This window comes from Eubalaena glacialis, chromosome 4 (genome assembly GCF_028564815.1).
Source record: "Eubalaena glacialis isolate mEubGla1 chromosome 4, mEubGla1.1.hap2.+ XY, whole genome shotgun sequence".
Taxonomy (NCBI): domain Eukaryota; kingdom Metazoa; phylum Chordata; class Mammalia; order Artiodactyla; family Balaenidae; genus Eubalaena; species Eubalaena glacialis.
Window position 1 is genome coordinate 26,559,328 of NC_083719.1, and position 27,204 is coordinate 26,586,531.

Genomic DNA, 27,204 nt, shown 5'->3' on the forward strand with positions numbered 1-27,204 from the left:
AGTCTGAGGTTTTTACACTACAGTTTCATGGATGCTGGTAGAAGACATGAGATTCCTGGGTCAGAGACAAATGACTTTATTACTCGTGGCACAGCAAGTAACTTTTGGCTTCCTCTAATCCCAGTTTAGGATTCAGTCCCAGTTTAGAGCTTCCTGTTTGCATAATTCCCACTTCCCCCGCCTATGGAAGTGAAGCAGAGGGGCTCAGATAGATGCATACACAGTGGATTTGCTTCACAGCTGGGAACCCTGAACGTAGGCAACCTGAATCTTTTATGATGGGCTAGAAGCAAACTTGATGGCCCTTTGCTCCAGAAAGAGACATGATTTTACTGGACAGTGAACAAACCAGGCCCTTCCTTCTGAGACACTGTCTCTAACCTTCCAGGCTGTTCATCCAACATCCTTGAAAAGATAGATAATCCAGAGTAGAAACAGCCTATGCCCCTGTTCACAAGCCACACAGAAATGGGAGAGACCCATGGAGAATGGTCTCCCAAGGCTATAGCACAGACTCAGTAATAGCAAGTAAAAGAGGGTTGATGGTAAAAAATATTCTTGGCTTTTCTTAAAAAGATGCCAGTCAGCCTATAGCAGTTGTTTGGAGTCTGTGACCATGAATTTAAACCCAGTGGCAAGAATCTACCTCCCAGTCTGGGTGGAGGAAAATCAACCTGGTCCTACTTAAGGTGCTTTTCATTTCTATTCAAAAGCTTCTTGATTTGCATCTACACTTTGAGATGAAAGCATAGGCCTCCCTGATGTACTGCGATGGGTGTGGACTGAACCTCTGCCAGAGGTTCCAGTTCTCAAGAGCAGACATTTTCAGTCCTGGGCCTCCTTTTGCATCTCCACTGCCTCTTGGCATAGACGTGCTTAGCCTGGAGGAAGCGGCATCTCTCCTCCCCAGTTCACTCATCTGGAAAAACACCCTCTGCAGATGCATGAACCAAACCTGCTGTCGAGGATGCTGAAGCTTCTGTCCTAATGAGCTGGTGGAGGCTAATACCTCTGCCACCTGCTCCATGAGATTTGTTTTTCCTCAGGTTTTGAATATTCCAGGGGTCGAGTAGCACTGCTTTCTGCTATGTTTTGGGGGGGGGGTTAGTAATTGGATCTGCCTCTAGTGTTTCACATCTGCCTCCTTTGGGAAAGACTCACTTACGTTTCTGCTGAACCTTTCTTCTTTCTGTGAAAGACTCCTTTCTTCTTTCATGGCCCTGCTTGCTGAATCAGCGTGCCATTTTTACTTCTCCTTTGCTTTCTGACTCAGATTTTTTTTTCTAAGATACTCTTCTAGATTCTGTTGTGTAAAAAAATAAAAAGAACAAAAAGAAAAGAAATAGATTCTGTTGCGTGGGGCCCATCATTGTGAAAGAGATAGAATCAGTGAGACTTCTGTTTACTAAAGTATCTATTGTTCTAGTGCATCTTGACCACCACCACCTCTGAGTTGGCTAATTCCACCCAGGAAATATTCTCCCATCAGACCAACATCAAGTTCTGGCTTACTACCATCCTGCCTGGCTCCCCTTTGGGATGCCTGTTTGCTTCTTTATAGTCCTAATTTCATTTATCTCCCAGCCCACTGTTGTTGGGGGGAAAAAAAAAAATCTTCGTCCCTTTAAAATTTACCCAGAAATTTTTTTCCTCTTCCTGGTCTTCCTCACCGCTCACCTTTGAATCTGTCCAGACGTTCAGACCCCTCTTGGTACAGCCGTTCCAAGTCCTCTTGCTCAAGCTCTTCATCTACAGTTTATAAATCACATCTCTCTTTGTTTTCTGGGCCTGGGATCCCCATGGGGGAGTCATTGCATTGTGTTCTCTGTGGTTTTGCCTCCCTTCCTCAGTTGGATTTCCTTAGGTCCCAGTCACCCCCTCTAAACTAGGAATAACCAGTGTCTCCCACTTTTGTGACGCCCATTTTCAGAGTAGTAGTCAGGAGCTGGCACATCTCTTTTCCTTATACACCGTGCTGCCCTTGACCTCACAATCTCCTCTCCCCTTATGTCTGTCCGTTCTGTCATCTAAGATCTCATCTTTTCTTCTAAGGAGTTAGCGCTCTTCCTGCAGCTAACATCGTGTTCATCGTGTTCTCTTTATTTTTTTCTCTTCCATTGCTCCTATTCTGATGGTAAGACCAGAGTGTGTTCTCAAATCCTCCTCAGTGTCCTGTGCAAACCTGATTTTTAAAAACTAAGTGCTCCAGGCACATGCCTTTAAAATTGCCTTCTCAGCTGTTAGGTTTGCAGTAATTTTAGGGAGTTTTCTTCTCATCTTGAATCCAGGAAGGTGGCATATTCTCTTTGGGTGCCCATTTGTTTTGTTTTAATCATTAATTAAATCTGCTACCTTTCTGTAGGTATGAAGTTGAAATGTATATCTCTGCAGTCGAGTGGTATAATCATAGTCAATGTAATCATCAAAGCTAGAGGCATCCTGAGATCTAGTGGGGAGAAATCTTGGGGGTTGTTTTTTTTTCTATTTCGACTAAACCTTCACTATACCCCTATGATACACACATTAGGTACTCTACTAGTACCCTCGAGCACATTCTTATTTAATCCTCATAATAACCCTATAAGATAATTACAAGGGAATTTTAACCCTTTAAAAATAACTAGTATCATTGCTACTTTACAAAATCAAAGAACTGCCTCTGACATCAATGCTCTGTTAATATATTATGGGTACAACACATGTCACAACCTATGGTACATGCAAACTTCATTATACTTTTTTTTTTTAACATCTTTATTGGAGTATAATTCCTTTACAATGGTGTGTTAGTTTCTGCTGTATAACAAAGTGAATCAGCTATACATATACATATGTCCCCATATCTCCTCCCTCTTGCATCTCCCTCCCATCCTCCCTATCCCACTCCTCTAGGTGGTCACAGAGCACTGAGCTGATCTCCCTGTGCTACGCGGCTGCTTCCCACTAGCTATCTATTTTACATTTGGTAGTGTGTATATGTCCATGCCACTCTCTCACTTCGTCCCAGCTTACCCTTCCAACTCCCTGTGTCCTCAAGTCCATTCTCTACGTCTGCGTCTTTATTCCTGTCCTGCCCCTAGGCTCTTCAGAACCATTGTTTTTTTGTTTTTTTTTTTAGATTCCATATATATCTGTTGGCATATGGTATTTGCTTTTCTCTTTCTGACTTACTTCACTCTGTATGACAGACTGCAGGTCCATCCACCTCACTACAAATAATTCAGTTTCGTTTCTTTTTATGGCTGAGTAATATTCCATTGTATATATGTGCCACATCTTCTTTATCCATTCATCTGTCGATGGACACTTAGGTTGCTTCCATGTCCTGGCTATTGTAAGCAGAGCTGCAATGAACATTGTGGTACATGATTCTTTTTGAATTATGGTTTTCTCAGGGTATATGCCCAGTAGTTGGATTGCTGGGTTGTATGATGGTTCTATTTTTAGTTTTTTAAGGAACCTCCATACTGTTCTCCATAGTGGCTGTATCAATTTACATTCCCACCAACAGTGCAAGAGGGTTCCCTTTTCTCCACACCCTCTCCAGCATTTATTGTTTGTAGATTTTTTGATGATGGCCATTCTGACCGGTGTGAGGTGATCCCTCATTGCACTTTTGATTTGTATTTCTCTAAGGATTAGTGATGTTGAGCATCCTTTCATGTGTTTGTTGGCAATCTGTATATCTTCTTTGGAGAAATGTCTATTTAGGTTTTCTGCCCATTTTTGGATTGGGTTGTTTGTTTTTTTGATATTGAGCTGCATGAGCTGCTTGTAAATTTTGGAGATTAATCCTTTGTCAGTTGCTTCATTTGCAAATACTTTCTCCCATTCTGAGGGTTGTCTTTTCATCTTGTTTATGGTTTCCTTTGCTGTGCAAAAGCTTTTAAGTTTCATTAGGTCCCATTTGTTTATTTTTGTTTTTATTTCCATTTCTCTAGGAGGTGGGTCAAAAAAGATCTTGCTGTGATTTATATCATAGAGTGTTCTGCCTATGTTCTCCTCTAAGAGTTTTATAGTGTCTGGCCTTACACTTAGGTCTTTAATCCATTTTGAGTTTATTTTTGTGTATGGTGTTAGGGAGTGTTCTAATTTCATTCTTTTATATGTAGCTGTCCAGTTTTCCCAGCACCACTTATTGAAGAGGCTGTCTTTTCTCCATTGTACATTCTTGCCTCCTTTATCAAAGATAAGGTGACCATACGTGCATGGGTTTATCTCTGGGCTTTCCGTCCTGTTCCATTGATCTATGTTTCTGTTTTTGTGCCGTTATACTTTATATATACTTCCTGTGCTTGTAGTTCATACAGAGAGTGGGACAGAGGTTTCTTTCTACAATTGCTAATTAAAATACCTTTATTCTGAATAGAGAGCAGCCTGATGATAACAACTCTCCTGTATTCTTTGGCTGATGGGCTACTTTGGTGTAGCTGGGAACCTCCATTCTCCATCTCTGGAGTAAGGCTGGGAGAGCAGGGAGGAGTGGGGAGATTCCAGCTCAGTCCTGCGGCTCCTTTGGAGGCTGGTTCTGTTTGGAGCAGGGCAGTGGTGAATTACAGAGGCCCATACTCTATTCCACTTGCATAGCCTGGGCTTTTATGAATTCTCTAAAGTTTGTCTAGGTCATTCCTGACTCCTGGGAATCTCACTCAAAATCAGATCCACTCTTACCTGTGTCATCACTTCCAACTCTTTGGGCCATTTCTTACACCACTGCTTCAGCCTTACCTTCATTCCCACTTCCAGAGCTCCTCTGTCTCCTGGGCCTTTGTGGGAGGTCTGTGTGCAAATTGAGTTGCTTTGGGGCTTTCTCCAACTCCCGTTTAGGATTCAGCTTTCCCAAGTGAGATCTATGACCTCACATTTGCTTACTGGTTTCCAGAATTTTGTTGCTCTTGTCTTCTAGTCTCTTTGTGGGATTATGTCTTTCGTTTAAAAAAGAAATCTCTTCCCCATCATTTTAGTGTGGTTTCAAGAGGGAAATCTGCCATCTTTAATCAGAAGACTATATCATTTAATTCTTAATTTAAGCCCTATTTTCCAAACGACAACATTAGAGCTCAAAGAGGTTGACAGATGTGCCTAAATTGCTACTAAATGGTGCAACCAGGATTTATGCCCAGGATTCTCAATCACACTCCCCTACCACCTTGCTATAAAACCAGAAGCTAGAGATTCTTCTTCACTGAGAGAGAATCTCATAGGTTATAGGTGTGGGAAACTGTACGAATAGAGAGGCTCTAAACCTGGAAATTGGCAAATTATATTAGATTCCATTAATATAATGGCATTGTTATATGACACATGAATTGGAAATTGCTGATGAATAATAGATTATATCAACTGTTTCTCTGAACCAAAGGCCTTCCAGGAGAACTTTCTGCACATTTCATTTTAGAACAACTAAAATGACATCATTTCCAGAACAGTTTGATTTGTTCTGCATGTCTGAAAAAAAAAAAAAAAAGTACAGCAAAGGGTCTTTCTTACAGTGTGGACATTTTCAGACAATAGTCATAAAACTGAAGAGAGGTTCATTGTAATCAAACTGCACTTTGTATGTTGCTACTTCCTGAAATAATCTGGAACTAATGTATCTAAGCAACCTACTTCCTGTTCATTGAGTTATGAGCCACCTAAAACCATGACAGACTGGTTTTTTGTTACAAGAGGAAATGGTTCCATTTAAATTCAGAACCTTTTGCTAATGTGGTCAGGACGTTCTGAAATAAGATTTCACTTCTGCCTCAAGCTCATCAGTGTACCCTTTGCCACGCTTTGAGATATCTCTGGGTCCATTCTGATTGATTTTAGCTTTTAGCTACAGGCTTTCGGTAGCTATGTAACATACACCATCTTGAGCGTAAGATTTCTTTGGTATAATCTTTTGGTATTTTATAGGTCATAGAAACCAAATCATGTCATTCTTTGGTTCATTTCAGGATTTAAAAAAAGAAAATATTGTTTCTTAAGGCTGTGGTTCTTTCTTCTAAACCACCTCCCCCAGATTCAAAAAATCAAAGAGTTTACAGCATTCATTTTTGCGTCATAAAGATTTCAGATTTGACATAGAGCATGTAAAGCTCTTGTAAAACTCTACACCACTCATTTTGTACGCTCTTCACATATAATCTATCCTAGATCCCAGGTGTGTGTTGTAAACAAAAGGGTGTTACTTTAGGGTCTCAGTTTATTTCCTCATCTGTCAAATGGAGATAATATTATTTACCTTGAGACATATTTGCTGTGCAAATTAAATGAAAAAAAATCGAGGTGAACGAACTGTACAGTACAGTATTGATCATCCAAAGTGTTAACTTAATTGAAAAGCATCTCAGGTTGGAGGTGGGAAATAGCCTGGTAATACCCGAAGCTGGAAATCCGGAGACTGAATGTGAAGTCACAGCCTCGCCTGTAGGAGTTGGGAAGCCTCGGACAGGCCACTTTCCTTCTGTGAGTGCTTCTGTCATCTCCAAAATGTCTCTGACTGTGTGCAAACCTGGGGCTGTGCTGGAAAACTGGAGCGCAGAGTGGAAGGAGGAAACCTCACAGGTCCAGGAATGGTGGGCTGGGGTTGCTTTCGTCCCTTGGCATATGAGCTTCTCAGTCAGCCTTTCTGATGGTCTGAGACTTGACCACTGTGTAATAAGCCACCCATGTAATGGGCATCAGAGGAGGTAATGACTAGCAAACTGAGGAATACCTTTCTCTGGGAGCCTGGGTCAGTCGGTGTAACCGGGAAGAACCAGGAATTTTACTCCATCTCCAGCAATTGCTGTTTACAGTCTGGAGACAGAGTCTTTCCATAAAGTTTTTAAGCCAAGCAAAGGAGAGGCCCTGAGGCTTCTCTTTGGATTATTCCTATTTGCATGTCTCCTTCTGTGCCCCCGATCCCTGGCGTGTCTCCAAGAGGCTTCTTTTGTACTGTGTATGAATTAATGCCCCAATTTGGTGTTGGGAAAGATGTCCCTCTAGAGAATCTCTAAAATCACCCTCAGGATTCCATTCTTGCCTTTACTTCATAATTTAAACCTGGAGACCTGCCAATCCTGGACATTGTAATAGGAATTCACCAAATTTATCTTTGTTTTATATATCAAGATTAATTTGTTTTCCCAATGCCTCTTCCTCAATTTGCCTACGTCTCCTCATTTCTCAGAATTTTTCTTTTCTTCTTTCTCATCCCAAAAGATACTTGATCTTGAGGGGGATGGGGGAAGCTTCCAGATCTTTTATATTACATATAAGATTTAGCTATAAACAATTACCTCTTAAAAAGGGGGCTTACCTGGGAGATTACTCTTACTGCTTACTTTATACGTTTTCATAAACTGAATTTGATATACAATGTATAATTTTTATTATCTGTTAAAATTCAGGGTTTTTTTTTTTTTAACATTATAATTACAAGACTTTCCAATGACTGCTAAGTGGTAAAGGATATCATCTCTGTCTTTTTAAAGTACATTTATGTTCCTTAGTGTGAATCTTATCTATTTTAATTAATATGACTTTTTTTCTCCAGAACCTCAAAGGAAAATAAAATTTCAAATGAGAAGGCTCATTTGTTTGATGTATCTCCTAAGTTTTGTACACGTAAATTTACCCCCCAGATATTTTTATAACCACTCTCAAGCACATAAGTCTCCTTCTCCTCTCTAATAAGCATAGCTGTTCTTAGCATGTTGGGCTTTTCTCAGATGGAGGACCAAGGGGCCTTGGGGTCATCCTTTTTGCATAACCTCTTGGTGTCTGATAATGTAGACATACAACTTACAGACGTGTGGGCCGACTTCATAGATGCCTCTGTGTATCCTGGATGGTGCTTGATTCTGGAAGGTATTTAATCAGTACTCAGCAGTGTTAAAAAACAAAATTCAACCGAGTAAATTTGAAGATCTAATTGGGTTTATTCAGCAATTCATGTCTCAGGCAGCATCCCATCTAGAAAGGAGAAAGGCACTCTGAGGAGTTGTACAAAATGGAAGGTTTTATAGGTGGAGAGAGGGTGGGACGGAAGTTACAAGACTGGATTCTTTCAGGCAAGGTTACCGTCCCTTAAAGAAAAATGGGGTTTCAGGCAGATTGCCTCACTGACCAGGAGATTCCTGGCTGACTGGTTTAAATTCTACTCCTGGGAGAGGCTGGAACTGCAGTTCCTTTAGGTGTGAAGTCTTGGTGGGGCTTAGCACAAGCAACTCCATTTTGGGGTTGTTGTTTCTTTATAATGGGAGTGTAACACATGGAATATCTGGTTGACCCAGGGTGTAGTTATTTGGCTGCCACAAAATCAAGGCTTTACTGTATTTTAAGAATTTTAGAATTGAATTTAAAATTTCTGGTTTAATAATTGTTGCAGTTTGTACTGTAGGGAAAAGCACTGGCCCACCAGTCAGGGGACCTGCAGTCTACTTGTGGCTTTGTGACCACCTGGGTGACCTTGATCAACACACTTTCTCAAGAAACAAAATGGCCCCTTGGGCCCTTTCCAGTTTGAAACCTCCCTGATTCTATGCTGTGCGGTGAAATGCGTGCCGAGGAGGAACTTGTCAGTGTGAGGCTGTGTGGTTCCAGGTTATCTGAAGGGCTGTGCTTTGATCCCATGAACCTTTTTTCTCATGTGACGCCTGTATTGCTGCTGCTTGAGCCTGAGATAATGTCTCAGAGGAGATGGCAGAAGTGGCCGCAGGCTAGCCTCTCCCATCAGCTCTGGGTTTTCTGCATTTCAGATGCCTGGGACAGAGGACCCCCAAGATGCATGCGGCCCCGAGGAATCCAAGGGGCCCTTGGAAAGTCCGAAACAAGGAAGCAGTAAAATGAAGCTCAAGAGTCGTCTTTCAGGTATGTGAACTCTTTGCCTGATACGCCTGCCTGAAATGGAGCTTCCAGCCTCAGGAGTTCGGGAAGATAAAGTCATTTGCAGGATGAGCTCTTTTTTTCCTTAAAACCTCCAAATTCTTTTTCCTTTTGATGGTGCATGCCCCGGGCATAACAACCACCTTCAGCCTGGCTGCCCATGTCAGTATTTTTATTTGAGTCATAATGAAATGAATGTCAACATCTCTGTTTGCCTCTGCTTAAACATAAATTTCCTGTAGTGTTTGGTTCATTTACTTCAACAGGACTTAAGGTGACCCTTTCGCTGTGGAATACTCCTGATGGCCTATCTTTCCAGCAAACATACCTCTTCCTCAAACCCCTGGTCCATGGGAACCTGGGGCAAAGAGCTATTTATTTAGTAACAAATCTGCATCTCAACTAAATAGGGTAGGGGAGGGGGGAAATGGGATGGAGGTGTAGTTTTTGTAACAAATAGATTTGACATTTCCTGGGCACATCATAGCAGCTGGCCTAGGCCCTGAGAGAGAAAGTCAGAGGCTGTGTGTGGGGACTTTTGTGGGTCTGAGGCACTTTAACCTTGACAGGCTCTTTCTATAGAAAAAGAGGGGAAAAAACCGCAAATTACACTTCATGGCTGCACTGGTATAAAGATACAAGCTGGATTCATTATCGTCTATTAATTACTATTATGTTCATTTTTTTTCCCCTGAATTTAAAAGAAATCAAAACATTTTTGCGGGCCCCTAGAAGTGGCATGAGCCCTCAGCAATGTGTCTGCTGGTCTCATGGAGAAATCACCCCTGGCTACCCAGCTGTGAAAGACATCTGGTCTAGCAGGAAAAGCAAGAGTTTGGAAGCTTGGTGGAATCAAGTTTACCCCTCAGCTCTTGAGTTACCTTATGACCTTGGGCTGGTTATTTAACTTCCCTGAACCTCCACTCCCTCGCCTAAAAAAGGAGATTATCATCCTGACTTTGAAAGGTTGAAACAAACAAAAAACACACATAAAAGCACCTAGTACAAAACATGGTGTATCGCCATCCCCCAGTATGTCAGTTTCATCTTCCTGCCAGTCTCTGGCTGCCAACCAAGAGCATCTCCAACCCACATGGCCTGCCCCCTACTATTCTCAGGTAAGGTGGCAGGTTTAGGACCATAAAATACATCCATTAAAAAAAAAAACAAACTCAGTGACAAAATGAATTGCTTTGTATTTGTAACTCAGAATAATTAGGTAGTGTCTATCTGACTGAGTGTTAGGATATGGGTTTGCGACAAAAAGCAATGTGATGACCAGAGGCTGATAAGACTAGAGGGAAAGGTCATGTTGATGGTCCTCACATGGAGAGAACGAGCAGCTCCCCTTCAGCCCCGAGGAACAACTGAGAGAAATACATCTAAATCCTATGTGTGTTTGTGGTGGGGAAGGAGGTCTTTAGGTCAGTTGTCTGATCAGCACCTTATAAACAGTTCCCAGGGGAGGGTCGTAGAGCTCTGGGGAAACACAGGGACCTTTGAAACCAGTGCAGTCACATTCCTCATTTTATGGATGTGACCAGAGAAGTTAAGGGGATCCCAAAGGTCACTCATTCAGTCCGCCTTCCAGACAGAGTTCTTCCTACCCACCCCTTGGCTTCCTGAGGAACTTGGAGAGAATCCCATTCCCCAGTCTGGGGCTTTACGGATACAGATGTGGGGAGGGGATCCTAGCTGACCACCTTCCAGGTCTATGATTCTCCATGTTCGTACTATTAATTTAGAATGTGCAGGACATTCGGCTGAGTAGTAAATCCAGAACTGGCTACTGTTTGCCACAAATGGATGCCACCCTCTCTTCCTGTGTTTTTCCTAGACATCCAAGGCCATAACAAGGAAATATAGTAGAAGAAGCACATGCACAAAGTCAGGAAGAACTGTGTGCAATTCCCAGCTCTGCCATTACTGGCTGTGTGACCTGGGACAGGTGACTTAACTTCTTTGGGTCTCAAATTTTTCACCTGTAAGATGAGGGTTATAATTGCAAATCTGTGTGAATGCCTTCTAAATGCTGGGCCTTGTTGAGAGATCCAGTTGAGCAAATGCATATGGTACCGCCACTCCAAACTGTGGCAGCAGTAGGCCCTCACCACATGGTAGCTGCCACTGTTATGACTGTCATCGTTAATATCACGTTCATCATTGTCATTTTCATTATCATTATCATCGTTCTCGCTCCCTCTCAAGAGGGGAAGATGCTTGAATGGGTTCAGTTAGGAAGATTCTCAACAACTTGCAGGTCATGATAAGGCACGAACAAGAGGTATGAAGACTGAAATCTCTCTGAGTTGTGATACTGGGGGAGGCATCCAGAGGATGCAAGATAAAGGATGGCCGGTACATTGGCGGGGCTTGGTAGAACATAGGAGGAGGAAAACCGGGGTCTAGACTTGGGACAAAATGCGTGAGAAATACTTAGGGACGATGGGGAAAAGAATTGGTTAGAGAAGTTTTTGGCAACTGTTTTTCTGCCTCAGCTATCTGAAAGATCCAATAATCCAACAGTAACAACGATTCAGTCCAGCAGAGAGATTAGAGGGAAGGAGATTCTTGGCATGGGAGGTGATGGTGTGGGCAAAATTGAGTAAAACTTCAAGTGATAGTTATATGCTTCCCAGTTTGGGAAAGGATGTGGGTAGAGGACAAATCCTCTCCTTTGAGGACCAGCAGGCTAGAGCAATGAATTCATGTAGCAGGATAGTGGGAGCTAAGACTGGAAAAGTAATTTGGAGGCACGTTAAAGAGGCTTAAGGAATTGGTTCTCCATTCAGTGCTTTGAAATATGTTCAGTCTAAAGACATTTGAATGCAGGAGATTTTAATGTGATCACCTCCTAATTTCTGTGTCCTGTAAACCTGGATATTTATTTCATATTTTCTTAAGCGAGTCACTCTGGTATTCACATATCAGTATATTATCTACAGACACTACCGTATGTGGTTTCTCTTCTATCAATGGCAAGTGCTTCCCTGTCAGCTCAAAAGGAATTTTCTTCTAATAAATCTTTTTCAGATGAGTAAGCATGCCAAGATAGATTAATCTGGTCATGAATTATTAAGTCATGAATTATTAAGGAGGTTCTGTAAAGAGTTTCCAGCCATTTCCACTAAGATTTTGGCCAGTCTGGCTCCAAAATGACTAAAGCGATTTCATGGAACATTTTTCCTGATATTCTAACCAGAGTTTTCTTTACTTCATACCTCCTTTTTTGCCAGCAGGGTCCCTTTTAACTTTGGTATTTTTGATTTATCCATTTTAATGCCTTAGGTTTGTGAAAATGAAAATTTTTCTTTTGATGGCAAAGGAATTTCAGGTGTTTGAAAACCTGAAATTTGTATCACAAAGTTAATATGTACCTTTTGAAAAACCAGGCCTTTAATGATGTCCATTATAATATAACTGTATCAGCCCTGTTCTAACTTTTCATCACTATTAAAAACTCATCAGTATATTATATATTTTTAAAAGAGTACAGAATCATCTTGTTTTATTCCATGAAAAACTTCCTGAGAAATTTTTAGATAAATTGAAATTTTAAGTCATCAAATGAAATATTACATAGTCTAGGAGAATTTGATATTTCAAAGAATCTATATGTATATATAGTTATATACACAAACACATATATATACATGGCTCTCCACATATATATAGTATATAATATAAACATCATAATATGATTATAGCTACATTCAATGTAATTGATCCATCATTTAAAATTAAAGTCCCTTAAACCCTCATACACTGTTGGTAGGAATGTAAACTGGTGTAGCCACAATGGAAAACAGTATGGCGGTTTCTCAAAAAACTAAAAATAGAACTACCGTATGACCAACCAATTCCACTCCTCGGTATATATATTTAAAAAAAACTAATACACTAATCCAAAAAGATACATGCACCCCAGTGTTCACAACAGCATTATTTACAATTGCAAGATATGGAAGCAACCTGAATATTCATCAGCAGATAAATGGATAAGGAAGATGTGTATATATATATACAATGGAATATTACTCAGCCATAAAAAAGAACTAAATAATGGCATTTGCAGCAACATGGATGGACTTGGAGGGTATTATGCTAAGTGAAAGAAGTCAGACAGAGAAAGAGAAATACTGTATGATACCACTTATATGTAGAAGCTAAAAAATACAACCAACTAGTGCATATAACAAAAAAAGAAGCAGACTCACAGATATAGAGAACAAACTAGTGGTTACCATTGGGGAGAGGGAAGCGGGGGAGGGGCCATAGGGGTAGGGGATTAAGAGGTACAAACTATTAGGTATAAAATAAGCTACAAGGATATATTGTACAACACAGGGAATATAGCCAATATTTTATAATAACTATGAATGGAATATAACCTTTAAAAACTGTGATTCACTATATTGTACATGTGTAATTTATATTATACATCAACTATACTTCAATAAAAAATAAATTAAAAATTTTAAAAAGATTAAAGTCCCTTAAACTATCTTATTTTAAAATAGTGTATAATATAAACTAAGTATGATAAAGATGTCTTTAAAAATCATTACTATAATGATTTCTTAAACAAGACACGAGTACTAACCATAAAGGGAAAATATATGTTGTTCTACATTAAAATTATGAACTTCTGTTCATCAAAAAATACCATTGAGAGAGTGAAAAGGCAAGTCACAGACATGGAGAAGATATTTGCAATACATAGATCCCACAAAGGACTCATATCCAAAATATATTAACAATAAAAAAAAAAAAACTCCTGTAAATCAACAGAGAAAAATCCAATAAAAGAATGAGCAAAGAAAAAAAATAATAAAATTTTCTAGTAGTCCAATTAAAAAAGTAAAAAGAAAAAAAAGGAATGAGCAAAAGACTTGAACAGCCTCTTTACAACCTTAAAAAAGAAAAACAGCCAATGAATACTTGAAAAGAAGCTCAATCTCACTAGTCCTCAGTGAAATGTAAATTATGAACCACAGGGAAATACCATTATATATCCAGCAGAGTGGCTAAAATTAGAAAGACTGACACTGCTAAGTGTGACAAGGAAGTGGAATAACAAGCACTCACACAGCCTGGTGATCCTGCGTGGTGAAGGGGAACACATACCTGTAACCCAGCCACGCCTCTCCTAGGTACATCCAACAGATACATCACAGAATGTCCAGTAACAGTATATTCTAGATCAGGGTCAGCAAGCTTCTGCCCACAGCTGTATTTGTATGGCCCACAGATAGAAATGCTTTCTACATTTTTAGTGCATTGTAAAAAAAATTTTAAAGAATGTGTGACTGAGACCATTTGTGACTCATAAAGCCTAAGACATTTACTATCTGGCCTTTACAGAAAAAGTTTGCTGACCCTTATTCTAGATCTGAAACTGGAAACAAATCAAATGTCCATCAGCAATAGAATGGATAAATAAATTGTGCTGTGTTTATACAATGAAATAGTATGCAGAAAGGAGATGAACAAACCACTGGAATGCAGCAACATGATGGAATTTCACAAATACTAAGAACGAGGAGCCAGATACCAAAACAAACATATTGTATGTGTTCATTTATATCAAGTTTGAAAATAGGCAAAAGTGATCTGTGGTGTTCGAAGCTGGGATAATGGTTACCCTCGGGTGAGGGGGTTAGTGGCCCAAAAGGGGATTTGGGGATCTGGTAATATTCTGTGTCTTAGTCTGGATGTTGGTTATTGGCATATTTATTTTGTGAAATTTCATGGAACTGTATGTACACTTAATGATTTCTGCCCATTTCTGTAAGTTGTTATACTTTAACTAAAAGTTTGTTTCAATAGTCATTGCTATACATGGAAAAAGGCATCCCCCAATCATGGAACTATACCAGCCACAAAGTGATATTCCTCCAGCACTAAGAAGTCATCTACTGATAGCATTCTCACTATTGTTTATTGCCTTATCAACCACAGCTACATCTTACTCGGATGAAACATATACATTGCCCCTTTTTGAAGCTGTTCACTTCAAACGCTAGCACTTTCTTCAGAGTCTGACATTATGGCCTCCGCACGCACCAAGCTTACGCAGAGCTTGATGGTAGAGTGCAGGGAGCTGGGTGCTTTGAAAGTATTGAAGTATTGGACACCAGGCCGTCTGAGCAACCATGAATGTGGGTGGAAATCAACAAGTTTATACCTATGCATGCTCTTAGGATTCTCTTCATTCTATATCAAGTCATGTTTTCCCTCTGTTTTTTCAAGGGGGTGTGCACCGTCTAGAGTCAGTTGAAGAATATAATGAGCTGATGCTGAGAAATGGGGACCCCCGGGCCAGGATGTTGGAGGTCTCCCGAGATGGCCGGAAGCACTCTCTCCCCCAGCTCCTGGACTCGACGGGCACAGCACAGGTAGTGCAGCACCGTGGAGCCCCTGGCTTTCTTATCCAGTCACAGCTACTTGGTTAGGGATGGAAGAGCATGTTTCCAGCCCTGGGTCTCCAGGTTTTCTTTTATTCTCTCGGAGACCAGCAGGAGCTTCCGTGTTCTGAAGGCCTGTCCGTCTGTGAGGGCAGGGGTATTCAGGACTAGGGATATAGCATAGTCAGTGAGATCTGTCCAGGGAGGCTAGAAGGAAGTAGTCAGCCTAATATTTGAAAATAGAAGAGAAGGAAAAAAACCTTGATCCTCTTTCTACTGTGTGTTTTGGAAACGAGAGCTGCTTTCAACTGCCAGGAGACAATGGCGCCTCACGGTCTGTGGTGAGAACCACCATCTCTTGTTTAGTGGGTGTGTCATGTGTCAGCATAGCCTGGTGGGTGGGTGGGTGTGGGGACGTGTGAGGGAGGGAGGCGGTGGGGTGTGCCTATGCTGTGCCTGGGATCCTACCTGTTATACAGCAATGACTCAAACAGCCAAGGTCAGAAGAGGCTGCGAGAGGGCTGAGGAAGGTGGGGATGTTAATATTCCAGGGCCCGTCCCCACCAGAGCTTGGGGCTCCATAAGCCTGCGCAGGGGCTCCTCCTCAATTCCGTCATCCTCAACCCAGTAGAAACTGGGTAGACGTCTCATAACCCAGTTGGAGGCAGGCTCAGTCTCTGGGGAACCTGTGGAGTGTCTTTGAGTCCTGGCACCATCGGCCAGAGCGCTCAAGAGGAGTCACTGGCATCTTGTCCCCAGGCCTGCAGTGAAGTGGAGAGGGAGGAGGAGGGTGTGGCAGTAGTGACACCTGTAAGTTCGTGGAGACTCAGATAGTTGAGTTCTAAAACACCTGGCTCAGGGCATCTGGGTTGGGCCCTTGCTTTTTGTGTCTCACCTTTTTACAGATAGGACAACAGAATCCCAAAGAGGTTGAGTATTTGGCTCCAAGCGATGCACCAGAATCCCTGTGCAGGGAGTTTTGCCTGACCAATAAAGTTAAAAAGTGCCTGTGTTTCAGAGGCAGCTGCTGATTAGGCTGTCTTGTGTTGAATCCCCCCAATGGCAACTTGAATTGGGGCACCGAGCAAAAGCAGAGCAAAAAACTTGCATAGGGCCTGGTTAGAACTCTTCCAGACCCGTGTCTGGAGACAAGTCTGTGGCCTATGCAGAATGATCCAATTGGATCAACAGAGGCAGGGGGGAGATCAAGAAGTCGTAGGAGAGCCGCGTTATCAGACGATTTTAGTTAGTGAGGAAGGTGAGAGCGGATCTGCTGCCATCATGGCCAAGGATGTCCAGCATTGAGGTGCTGATTTCCTAACTGGCCTGCTGAGGAAACCTGACCGTATTTATAGCCCAGGAATACCTATTGCTTCTAACCAGGCTTCTAGGAACCAGGAAGCACAGGCTAGTGAAGATTTTAAAGAAGAAACTTTTTTTTTTCCTCTTCAAGTTGTTCTTTCCCTTGTCTTCTCTTCTTATTTTCTGCCTTTTTTTTTTCTCCCAGGATTCACCTTCCTTCCTTCCTCCCTCCCTCCCTCCTTTCTTTTCTTTTCTTTCTTTCTTTTTTCTTTCTTTCTTTTTTCCTCCCTCCCTCCTTTCTTTTCTTTCTTTCTCTTTCTTCCTTCCTTCCTTCCTTCCTTCCTTTCTTTCTTCCTTTCTTTCTTTCTTTCTTTCTCTTTCTTTCTCTCTTTCTTCTCTCCCTCCGCTAAAAAGTATTGTCTAGAATAGAGCTATCCAGTAAAGCTTTCTGCAGTGATGGAAATGTTTTATGTCTGTACTGCCCAATATGGTAGCCACATGTGTCTTTTAAGCACATGAAAAGTGGCTAGTGAAACTGAGTAGTGCATTTTTAATTTTAATTCATCTTAATTTAAATATAGATAGCCACGGGTGGCTAGTGACTGCCATATTGGACAACAGAGGTCTAAAAATGTAGTGGGACCCCTGAAACTCTTCAAGAGAACAGTAAAGCATGCTGGCCTCTGGTTCCCAAAGGGGAGATGGAATGAGGTGCTGCTGGAGGTTGGTGATCAGAGAAAGAGTTCCCTTATGAGTCTGCACATGAACCTCTGTATTTGAGAGCTATGTCTGGCTATTTCCATGATGGTTTCGGTAAAAGGGTGGTAACCTGGCCAAGCCAATGTCATTTTTTTAATGAATCAGAGTCTGGGAGGCCAACATGGCTGACAGATAATTTTGTAAAACAGCAAAATACAATTGTTCTAAGTTGCCAAGAATACGAAAATATCATTAGCAGATATCTCATTTCTAACTTTGAATGTAGAATATGCTAATTAAGGATAAACTATTTTCTAGTGTCTATTTTCTCATATTAAACATGAAATGATTTTTTTGTTTATGCTAGAATATCTGTGTCATTTAAGCAATTTATTATTCTAAGAAGAATAGCGGGGCTTCCCTGGTGGCGCAGTGGTTAAGAATCCGCCTGCCAATGCAGGGGACATGGGTTCGAGCCCTGGTCCGGGAAGATCCCACGTGCCGCAGAGCAACTAAGCCCATGCACCACAACTACTGAGCCTGCGCTCTAGAGCCCGTGAGCCACAACTACTGAACCCACATGCCACAACTACTGAAGCCTGCGTGCCTAGAACCCATGCTCCTCAACAAGAGAAGCCACCGCAATGAGAAGCCTGTGCACCTCAACGAAGAGTAGCCCCTGCTCGCCACAACTAGAGATAGCCTGCACGCAGCAACGAAGACCCAACACAGCCAAAAATAAATAAATAAAATAAATAAATTAAAAAAAAAAAAAGAAGAATAGCAAGGAGCTAGATTGTCGCAATGCTTTAGCAAGAGATTCGTTCAGTCTCTTGTTATAAATAGTGCACCCTGCTTACACACATGGATATGGTGGGTGATGGACAGGAAAAAGAGATCGAGATTTTGAGCTGCTGTGTGCCAGGAAGGGAAAGTGTGGCTTGTGGGAAAGTATTTTATTTTCCAAATGTGAGGGATTAGAACTAAAGCTGCTGCAGTCTCTCAGCGGGATCTTTTATACTAAATAACAGTTGTCTGGGTTTGCAGTTTGGGTTTTATAAGAAACAAGGGCTTGCTGAGTTTTGAGTGAGTGAATTAAGCTTAAAATGGTGAGATACTTTCTAACCATGATTGTGAACTTGGGGTGGGGCGAGGGTGACTTCCAAGGGAGAACCCGACCAGAGGATGGTCATTCTGTATCTCCGAGGCCTCTCGGTTTCCGGTTCCTAACTCCAATCCAGAAAGCGAGAAGTAGGGTCTGTGGAGTAGGGTCAAGGGAAGAGCAGCCCCAGGTGGTTGCCAAGCCATTCTTTATGTGGGGGGAAGAAAGCATGACAGTCAGTGACAGTTGGGGCTGTTCCTTCAATGTTCTTTATAATAAACTTTATTTAAACCACTGGACCAGATATGGACCAGAGGGCAATGGCTGTCTAACACAAAAGACAACTGAGGTTTTCCAAATCTGAGTATATTTTTATGCCAGAGACCACAGCAGGATGAGTGAGACTACCTCTGACCTCATGTGCCGACTTCTAGGAATACCACATTGTGAAGAAGTCCACTCGCTCGCTAAGCGCTACTCAGGTGGAATCTCCTTGGAGACTCATTCGGCCATCGGTCATCTCTATCATTGGGCTGTACAAAGAAAAAGGCAAGGTGAGCTCCTTTCTGTACATTGTTTTGCTCTCCAGGTAAATGTTAGCATATATGTTTTAAATGGTTACTTTTTAGTGTTGTTTTTACATGAAATAAAAAGTAAAATGTATAAAGAAGAATAGATTAAGTGGTCTTTGGGTAGATTTGATTGGATTCCCTGGCATCCTTTCCTGTGGGCCTCCAAGTGACATCATACCATATTTGCCCTTATGATTTCAGGAGTCACCACCTGGCAGCTAGGGCACAATCAAGGATGGGGTAAATGCCCCAACTTTTACCACTATTGAAAGAAAGTCAGACCCTGCAGCTTCAGAGAATAATCCCAGTTATCCTTTTGAATGAATTTCATGGCATTGCCATTATTATAAGAGGAATAGTATAAATAATTTGATATTATACAAATATCAAAATATCCATTTTGATATTATACAAAAACAAAAGAATAAAACAAATATGGCACCTACAGTGTGAAATGACTCTCATGAGCTATTAGTTGATCCATGTGAAATTGACATCTTTGGAGATCAAAGACTGTCAAATCTAGGCAATTTCATATGTTTACTTAAAACTTTCACCCTTTAATGTAATGCATAGCTAGCGCAATGCAAATGGATCTGAGGAGGGAAGTGGTGAAGGGAACACAAATTTGACTTTACAGCTAGTTAGCTTAACTCTGAGCCTGTTTGGGAAGGACACCTCAGTTAAATACTACAATGAGAAGGGTGCCCTCAGTGAAATACTGCAGTGGGAAAGGATGCCCTTAGTTAAATACCACACTGACAACCTGGACCCCTACCTCCTTTGCGTGTAGGGCCTTGGCTTTAGCATTGCTGGAGGTCGAGACTGCATTCGAGGACAGATGGGGATTTTTGTCAAGACCATTTTCCCAAATGGATCAGCTGCAGAGGACGGAAGGCTTAAAGAAGGTAGGAGAAGGCCTCTTGGTGGTCCTCAGTGCAGTGAGCTTTGATCCCGGGAGAATCTGCCTCCGTGCAAGATGTGAAGCAAATGGCACAGCAGCTAAGTCTGTGGGCTTGGTAGTCAGGTAGACCTGGGCTGAATCCAGCACTTACTACATCATGACCTTGGACAATTGATAGAACCTGAGCTTCACTTTCCTCTGTTGTAAACTTGGGATATTAATACCTACCTTGAGGAGTTGTTGTGAGGATTAAATGAGACATTATGTGAGAAGTGGCTTGATATTTTTATTTGGGTCTTTAAATGTCTGTCTTGTCCCCTGGGTCTTTGATTGTGTTCCTCGCCTTGAAAATTCCTGAGAGTTTGCAGTGCATTCTTGCTTCGGGGCTGGAGTACAGAAACATCTTTTACATGCTCCATAGCACCTACCATTTTGCACACATGTAAACATACTAGACAAGCACTTTTTTGCTCCCAGCTTTATTGAGATATAATTGATAACTGCCTGTATTGAAGGTGTACAACATGATTTGACACACATATATTGCAAAATGATTGCCAGACAAGGTTAGTGAGCACCTCCGTCACCTCACATAATGACCTTTTGTGTGCTCGTGTGGTGAGAACATTTAACATCTACTCTCTTAGCAATTTTCAAGTATATAACAGACTTGTTAACTATAGGCCCCATGCTGTACCTTAGATCCCCAGAACTTGTTCATGAATCCTGATTTTTCTCCTCCTTATTCCATACTTCCTGCATGGAATGATTGAATCACACTATTTCTAGTTACCTTCAAAAATGCTGTGACTATTTAGTTCAGTTGGTCCAAAGATAGGTGCTGTTGTGTTTAACCAGCTTATTTTCTTAAAACTGATTAAGAGTGAATTGGAGCCTCCTTTTTTGTAGGTAGAGCAATCCCAGAAGGCTGTGTGCTAACGATAATCCGTGACCAGGCTTAATTTTTTTTTAATTAATTTATTTATTTTTGGCTGCGTTGGGTCTTTGTTGCTGCTCGTGGGCTTTCTCTAGTTGCGGCGAGCAGGGGCTACTCTTTGTTGGGTTGTGTGGGCTTCTCATTGTGATGGCTTCTCTTGTTGTGGAGCACAGGCTCTAGGCACGTGGCTTCAGTAGATGTGGCATGTGGGCTCAGTAGTTGTGGCTCAGAGGCTCTAGAGCGCAGGCTCAGTAGTTGTGGCGCACAGGCTTAGCTGCTCCGCAGCATGCGGGATCTTCCCGGACCAGGGATCGAACCTGTGTCCCCTGCATTGGCAGGCGGATTCTTAACCACTGCACCACCAGGGAAGCCCAGGCTTAATATTTTGATGGCAGAATATTTATTTCTGTCTCAGAGGAAGGGTTAACTCCCAGGTGGTGTTTGTGTCTAGTTTCACAACAATGTAAAATTTTAGCCAAGCATTTTTATAATGGATGTGCCATGTGTTCACTTGATTGAAATTCATCCTGCAATGCCAGTAGAATGGAACAAAGTGGAGGGGAAAAAAAAATCGATAGGAGAGGTTAACAGCACTTGCTTCTCCTAAATACTGTATTTTCATATGTATTCACTTACAATAAATAGAAGTCATCAGAATGGATTTTCAACCTGTTGGATGATCTGTCTTTTAAGTAATCTTGCAAAGATTTTTAAGAGCATGAGCCATTATGTTAATGTTTCTACCCTTTTCCCAGGTGGAAACAAACCAAAAACCTCGCCTAGTTGAGTAGTTGGTTATACCAGGTGATTTTTAAACAGATTATTTCACTTATTTTACAACTTCTGTAATTGCATTAAAGAGAAGGCACATAACAGATGGGTGGGGTACGGCTACCTTTTTAAACTCACATACAGGGTTCCTTTAATGGAATACCCCACGTGCTCCTGGGATTGGCTGTGCATGAGAGGAGAAAATGTGTGTTCTTAGGCTGCTTTGTACTTTGTTGTAAGTAAAGGGAGTTCCTCTTCTGTACCATACTGCTGTGCAAGGTTCATCTATTCTTCTCTCTTGCACATCTTTGTAGTGTTTTTGATGAACTGCTATTCCCCAAAACAGACCATGTCACAAGAGTACAAAACCGGAAACTAGCTCTGTTAAGTCAACAGGATGTCCAGGTTCTTTTATGTTCCCAGCAGACACTATCAACAACTTGAAAAATGACCTATGCCTTCTTGGAGTTGAAGATGAGTCCAGGATAGTTTGAGAGAGAAGAGAGAAAGAGAGCGAGCGAGAGAGAGAGAAAGCAATTTGATATTAGTCTACAGTAATCTCTTAGATAGAAGTGTATAATAACTAGCCAGCTTAATGACTGAGAACCTTGGACACCATCAGTAAGACCAGGCATCTAGACTATGGGGCTGGATGTAGACGTGGGGCTGCCACTCCTAAATAATGTCTCACGAGTTTTTTTGTCTCTATCATTTAAACCATTTTTCACACGCCATGTCTTTCTGCAAATATAGGCAAGGCTTGTCACATGTTACGTGTGTTTGTGCTTCACTGCCAGTGGGTTTAAGTTGTAAAACAAAGACTATAAGAAAACACTAGGAATTCAGTTTTTGTAGTTTGATCTCTAAATGTAGAACATCTATTATCAGACTTGGCAGTGGCTAGAGAATAAGATCTTGATGCTTCCCACAGTTGTTTTAGTTAAAGATGGAAATATAGAATTACTGCAAAAGAATATGCATTGTCATTTATTGTCCCATTTTGTGACATTCCTTGGAGCTAAGCTAATGAAAATAGATTGGAACAATAAAATTCATCTTATAGAGTTGTAAATCAGGGACCATATGGTATCTTATTCTAGTACTGACCAAGCAGATTCCAGTAAACAAAAACTTGATGTTAATGTAATTCTCAAATTTGGTCACTAGGGGATGAAATCCTAGATGTAAATGGAATACCAATCAAGGGCTTGACATTTCAAGAAGCCATTCATACCTTTAAGGTAACGACATTCTTATTGATCTCCTTTATCTTCTTTGTTTTTCTTTATTTCCTTCTGGTTTGGGTTTGGTGATTTTTTTTTTCACCCTTTGATAAAAGGACAGCCTGAATGTTTTAGCCCTTCTTTCTTCTTGTTTTTTCAGCAAATCCGGAGTGGATTATTTGTCTTAACGGTACGCACCAAGTTACTGAGCCCAAGCCTCACACCCTGCTCCACACCCACGCACATGAGCAGATCCAGCTCCCCAAACTTCAACGCCAGTGGGGGAACCTCAGCGGTGGGCGCCGATGAAGGCAGTTCTTCGTCCCTGGGACGAAAGGCCCCCGGGCCAAAGGACAGAATTGTCATGGAAGTGACCCTCAACAAAGGTGATACCAGCTCTTCCTCACTTTTGTTACATTCTCTCAAATAATAATTTGTAATCTGTTCTTAGGTTAATTTTTTATATTTTTTTCTATGAATTGCTCCTTTGGAACCCTCTGCTACCAACAACATATGTTATTCTCTAAATGGACAATGGGATCAAAAGTAGAGATTTTAGTCATTTTACTAAAGTGAAGGGAAGTTACCAGTAGCACAATTTTTTAAGCTCTCTCCAGATGAATCATGGTGTGTCAGAGACTCATGTGAAAAACATCACTGACTAGCTTAATTCTAGGGCTAATAAAACATTTTAAAGAATGAAGAATATAGTCAAGAATACAGTTAACACCAGTAACTGAAAGTCCTGGGTGACACCAAATGTTATCACTTTTAATCTTTGTCTCCTTTTCCTCCCCACCAGCTATAGAAATATGGTGAGCAATTAAATAACCAAGAGATTAGTTGCTAAAAAGAGAGGCGAAAGAAAACCTAAAGTTGTGTATCCAGAATAAAAAATATTACTTGGACTCTGCCTATTTCCAAAAACAGCTTCGAGGAGGCTCTTTAGACTAAGAAGAGGATGGACCGTTGAGTAATTCACAGTCCGTAGTTAGCCCCTGGTTCTGCCATGGACTCATTAACAGAATATGGCCCTATTGACAAAGAAAAGCAAAATTTGTATCCTGAGTCTGGTCCAAAAATAAATGGTTATTGGTCAACATATACATTAATGCCGTTTCAAATCACTTAATACTGCTTTTCAGTTTTTGTTGTTGTTGTTTTTAATTTTGTTTTCTTTCAATGATGCCTCCCACAGAGCCCAGAGTTGGATTAGGCATTGGTGCCTGCTGCCTGGCCCTAGAAAACAGCCCTCCGGGCATCTACATTCACAGCCTTGCCCCAGGATCAGTGGCCAAGATGGAGAGCAATCTGAGGTTGGTTGTAAACCTGAAAGTTTAGAGTTCTGGTGTGTTTGTGAATATGCGAATACATACATATGTAAGATACCTGCCCTATTACATTCCCCTGTGGGATTCCAAATGTTTGTATTATATTCAGTCATATAGCCAGGATAACAATCAAAAACATCTCCAAAGATGAAAAGATAATATAAATGAAATTTGGTTGAATTCAAGAACTCCGGATCTTGGCTTTCCCTACCAATTTTGTTCTATTTGGACTCAGAAGTTCAGTCTCAGAAATCTGACACAATACAACTCTATATAGATATCTATGATTATCCAAATATTTTCTTTCACTTTTATATTCATTTATGTAAAATTCATATGAGATACTGGGAACTTCTCAAAACGGTTCAGAATCACTGGATACAAGAGAGTCCTGAAATCATGCCCTTGAACAGGAGGCCTTTATTATTAAGTACAATCTCCTGAACCTTTCCTGTTGTTTTGTTCCATTTTAAGAGGTGATGTCTAGATGCTTACTGTCTGAAATCACCACATGTCTGATTTCTCAGTTCGGCTAGTTGAGTTGTAGATTGGGTATTCTGTTTATACAAGAGAGGTTTAGGTATTCTATTATATAGTAATTGCAATGGGTCTGTGCCCACCTAAACTTCACAAGAATGTACACGTATTGCACGAAGCACTCTGTGCAGGCAGTATCATCTTTCTCCCCTCGAAGTTTCTAAGTCCTTGAGCAGTTGAGGAATTGTCAAAATGACATTCCTTGAGGTTGCCATTTTGGGGCGCTGTTAATAGATTATATTATGTTTTTAGTTAATCATCAGAGTGAATTTCCATACCAAAAAAAATTTAGCAAATCATCCAAAGTACATTAAAGAAAATATACTTTTAGAACCCAAGGAAAAAAAATCCTCTAATGACATCCCAAGATGATGTTTCTTTCTTGAATGGTTCCATATGTCTGAAGCCTGCCAAATGAACATTCTTCAAACCCCACATAAAGAGTCTTTGTTCTCTCGTACTGAGTTCTCTCCCTATAATTTCAAGTCAAAATGGGCATCTTGTCCCCAATTTCTCATTTGTTCAAATTTGAAACATTTTTACAAATTCTTGGGTAACCTTTGAGCTTCAGATATTTCCTTCTTAAATTATATTACAATAATCATTTCAAGATGGTAGGGAAAAAGAAACTGATGGTGGTCGAGGGACTGTCACTTGATGATCAAAAGGTAGACAGACCTGAGATCAGCAGTGTGTGACATCTGGGTGACCTCTCTGAGCCTGTGGCTTTATCTACATAATGGGAATAATAATACCTATTCTAAGCATTGTTATGTAAATCTCTCTGTATAGTGCCTGGCATATACTATGTGTTCAAGAAATGGTAGCCTTCATTGTTGTCCATATTATCAATTTTATTTAACTTTACTACTTCTGAAAATGCAGATAGATATGCGTAATGGTCTTTGTCAGTTTAAAACCTAACGTGTTTATGACTGTGTTGCTTTTTTATACATATGCAAAGATGAAAGGATGTCATTTGCTTTGTTAAAGTATTCAGAAAAGATTTCATATTATAAACCTCTCCCAGAAGGAAATCTTGTAAAAAGCTAACTGTTACGGCAGAGAGTTGATCATGTTGCCTCCCTAGCCGCGGAGATCAAATCCTGGAAGTGAACTCAGTCAACGTCCGCCATGCTGCTTTGAGCAAAGTCCACGCCATCTTGAGCAAATGCCCGCCAGGACCCGTTCGCCTGGTCATCGGCCGGCACCCTAATCCAAAGGTGAAGTATTTCATACTCTCCTGAGTATGGGAAGACAGCTATTTGTCCAGTAGCAATGACACACATGTTCCTATGCCTACTCTTTGATGAGACAGTTCACCCAACTGGGGATGGGAATCAGCCTGTGGCCACACAGTGACCAAGGTAAGTGATACACATGGGAAATGAATCATTGATCTGGACTTCTTCGTCTCCACACTCAGAAAATTTTATTAGAAAATGTTGACAATATGATTGGTGAATTTAAAATTTGTGGAAGGTAGGAGTGCTGGGTTCTGAGTAACCCCCAGCTGATTGTTCAATTTCTGGTGAGATACTTAACCTCTTTGGGTTTCTGCATCCAGAAAATCTGAGAGCAGTAAACTAGGTGATCTGTCCAGGGCATCCTTGACCTGAGCAAAATACTCGTGTAATTAAGGCTTTAGAGCCCACTAATTTTCTTTCAGCATCAATATCACATAGTTGGCCCATACTAACTTGCAGATAATCATAGCCCCCGTGTTGTTGGCCTCTGCTATTTACTTGGTTGTATCTCTTCTACTTATGCGATTGCTTTTAATTTTTTAAGCTAACCACAGGACACTTTAGCAAGTTCAACTCAACCCACTTCGAGCGCTAATTTTTGTTGTTTTTGAGCACTCCAGGTAAAAATCTTTTAAAATTAGCCTGTCTCTAACATGGTAATCAGGTTGTACTTTACAAAATTTGACCTTTCAACAACCCAAAATGCTTATTAAGAACATTAGCTCTTCCCATGCCCGTCATGTGGCCACCCCCTTTGTATTATTTGTAGTATTATTTGATTACATCCTAAATGGTCCCAGGCTGCTGTACTGGATGGACTCTTGTGCCATTTTAAGAGTAAGACTTCTGTGCCAGGAGACCTGGTAGGTCCTCCCATGGGCCACATCTGAGATTTCTTTAGTGCATTAACTTTATGGGGTCATTTTCACTGTCTCAGTGGTGTTCATTTGTTGTCCAGTTTCCCCTGTACAAATAAGCGCTATCCAGCTATGACTCCAGGCCTTGATTTGGGAAGGTGATGTCAACCACAGTGCTTGAAAAACGATTGCCGTCAGACTGATTCAAACTCAACCCCACTACTTTCTTTCCCCCAGATCGTTTTCTCTCGTCTACGAGCATTCTTTAAAATGTCTTACATTAAAAACTGCTTGAATAAATATCATTAATAGAAAATCAAGTCCTGCTTCCTCCACCTTTTTCCATTTTTTCTACTTGGCACTCCCCATTTTTCTCCTTTCTGTTCTGTAGTCCTGACTTTCCCTTAGAATCTGTTCTACTTTGTCCCCCTGCTGTCCCCATGGCGCTCTCTGGGTCAC

At 41.0% G+C, this 27,204-nt stretch overlaps 1 protein-coding gene across 4 annotated transcripts in view; it reads left to right on the forward strand.

The window, feature by feature from the left end:
- PDZD2 (PDZ domain containing 2) overlaps positions 1-27,204 on the forward strand; it is a 232,501-nt gene that overhangs the window by 171,875 nt on the left and 33,422 nt on the right. For all 4 annotated transcript variants that reach the window (XM_061189153.1, XM_061189154.1, XM_061189155.1 and 1 more), the window contains 8 exons: positions 8,730-8,841; positions 15,109-15,254; positions 18,801-18,920; positions 19,732-19,846; positions 22,718-22,791; positions 22,934-23,159; positions 23,972-24,089; positions 25,732-25,864. In XM_061189153.1, the coding sequence (XP_061045136.1) occupies positions 8,730-8,841; positions 15,109-15,254; positions 18,801-18,920; positions 19,732-19,846; positions 22,718-22,791; positions 22,934-23,159; positions 23,972-24,089; positions 25,732-25,864 (1,044 nt within the window). The remainder of the gene's footprint in view (positions 1-8,729; positions 8,842-15,108; positions 15,255-18,800; positions 18,921-19,731; positions 19,847-22,717; positions 22,792-22,933; positions 23,160-23,971; positions 24,090-25,731; positions 25,865-27,204) is intronic.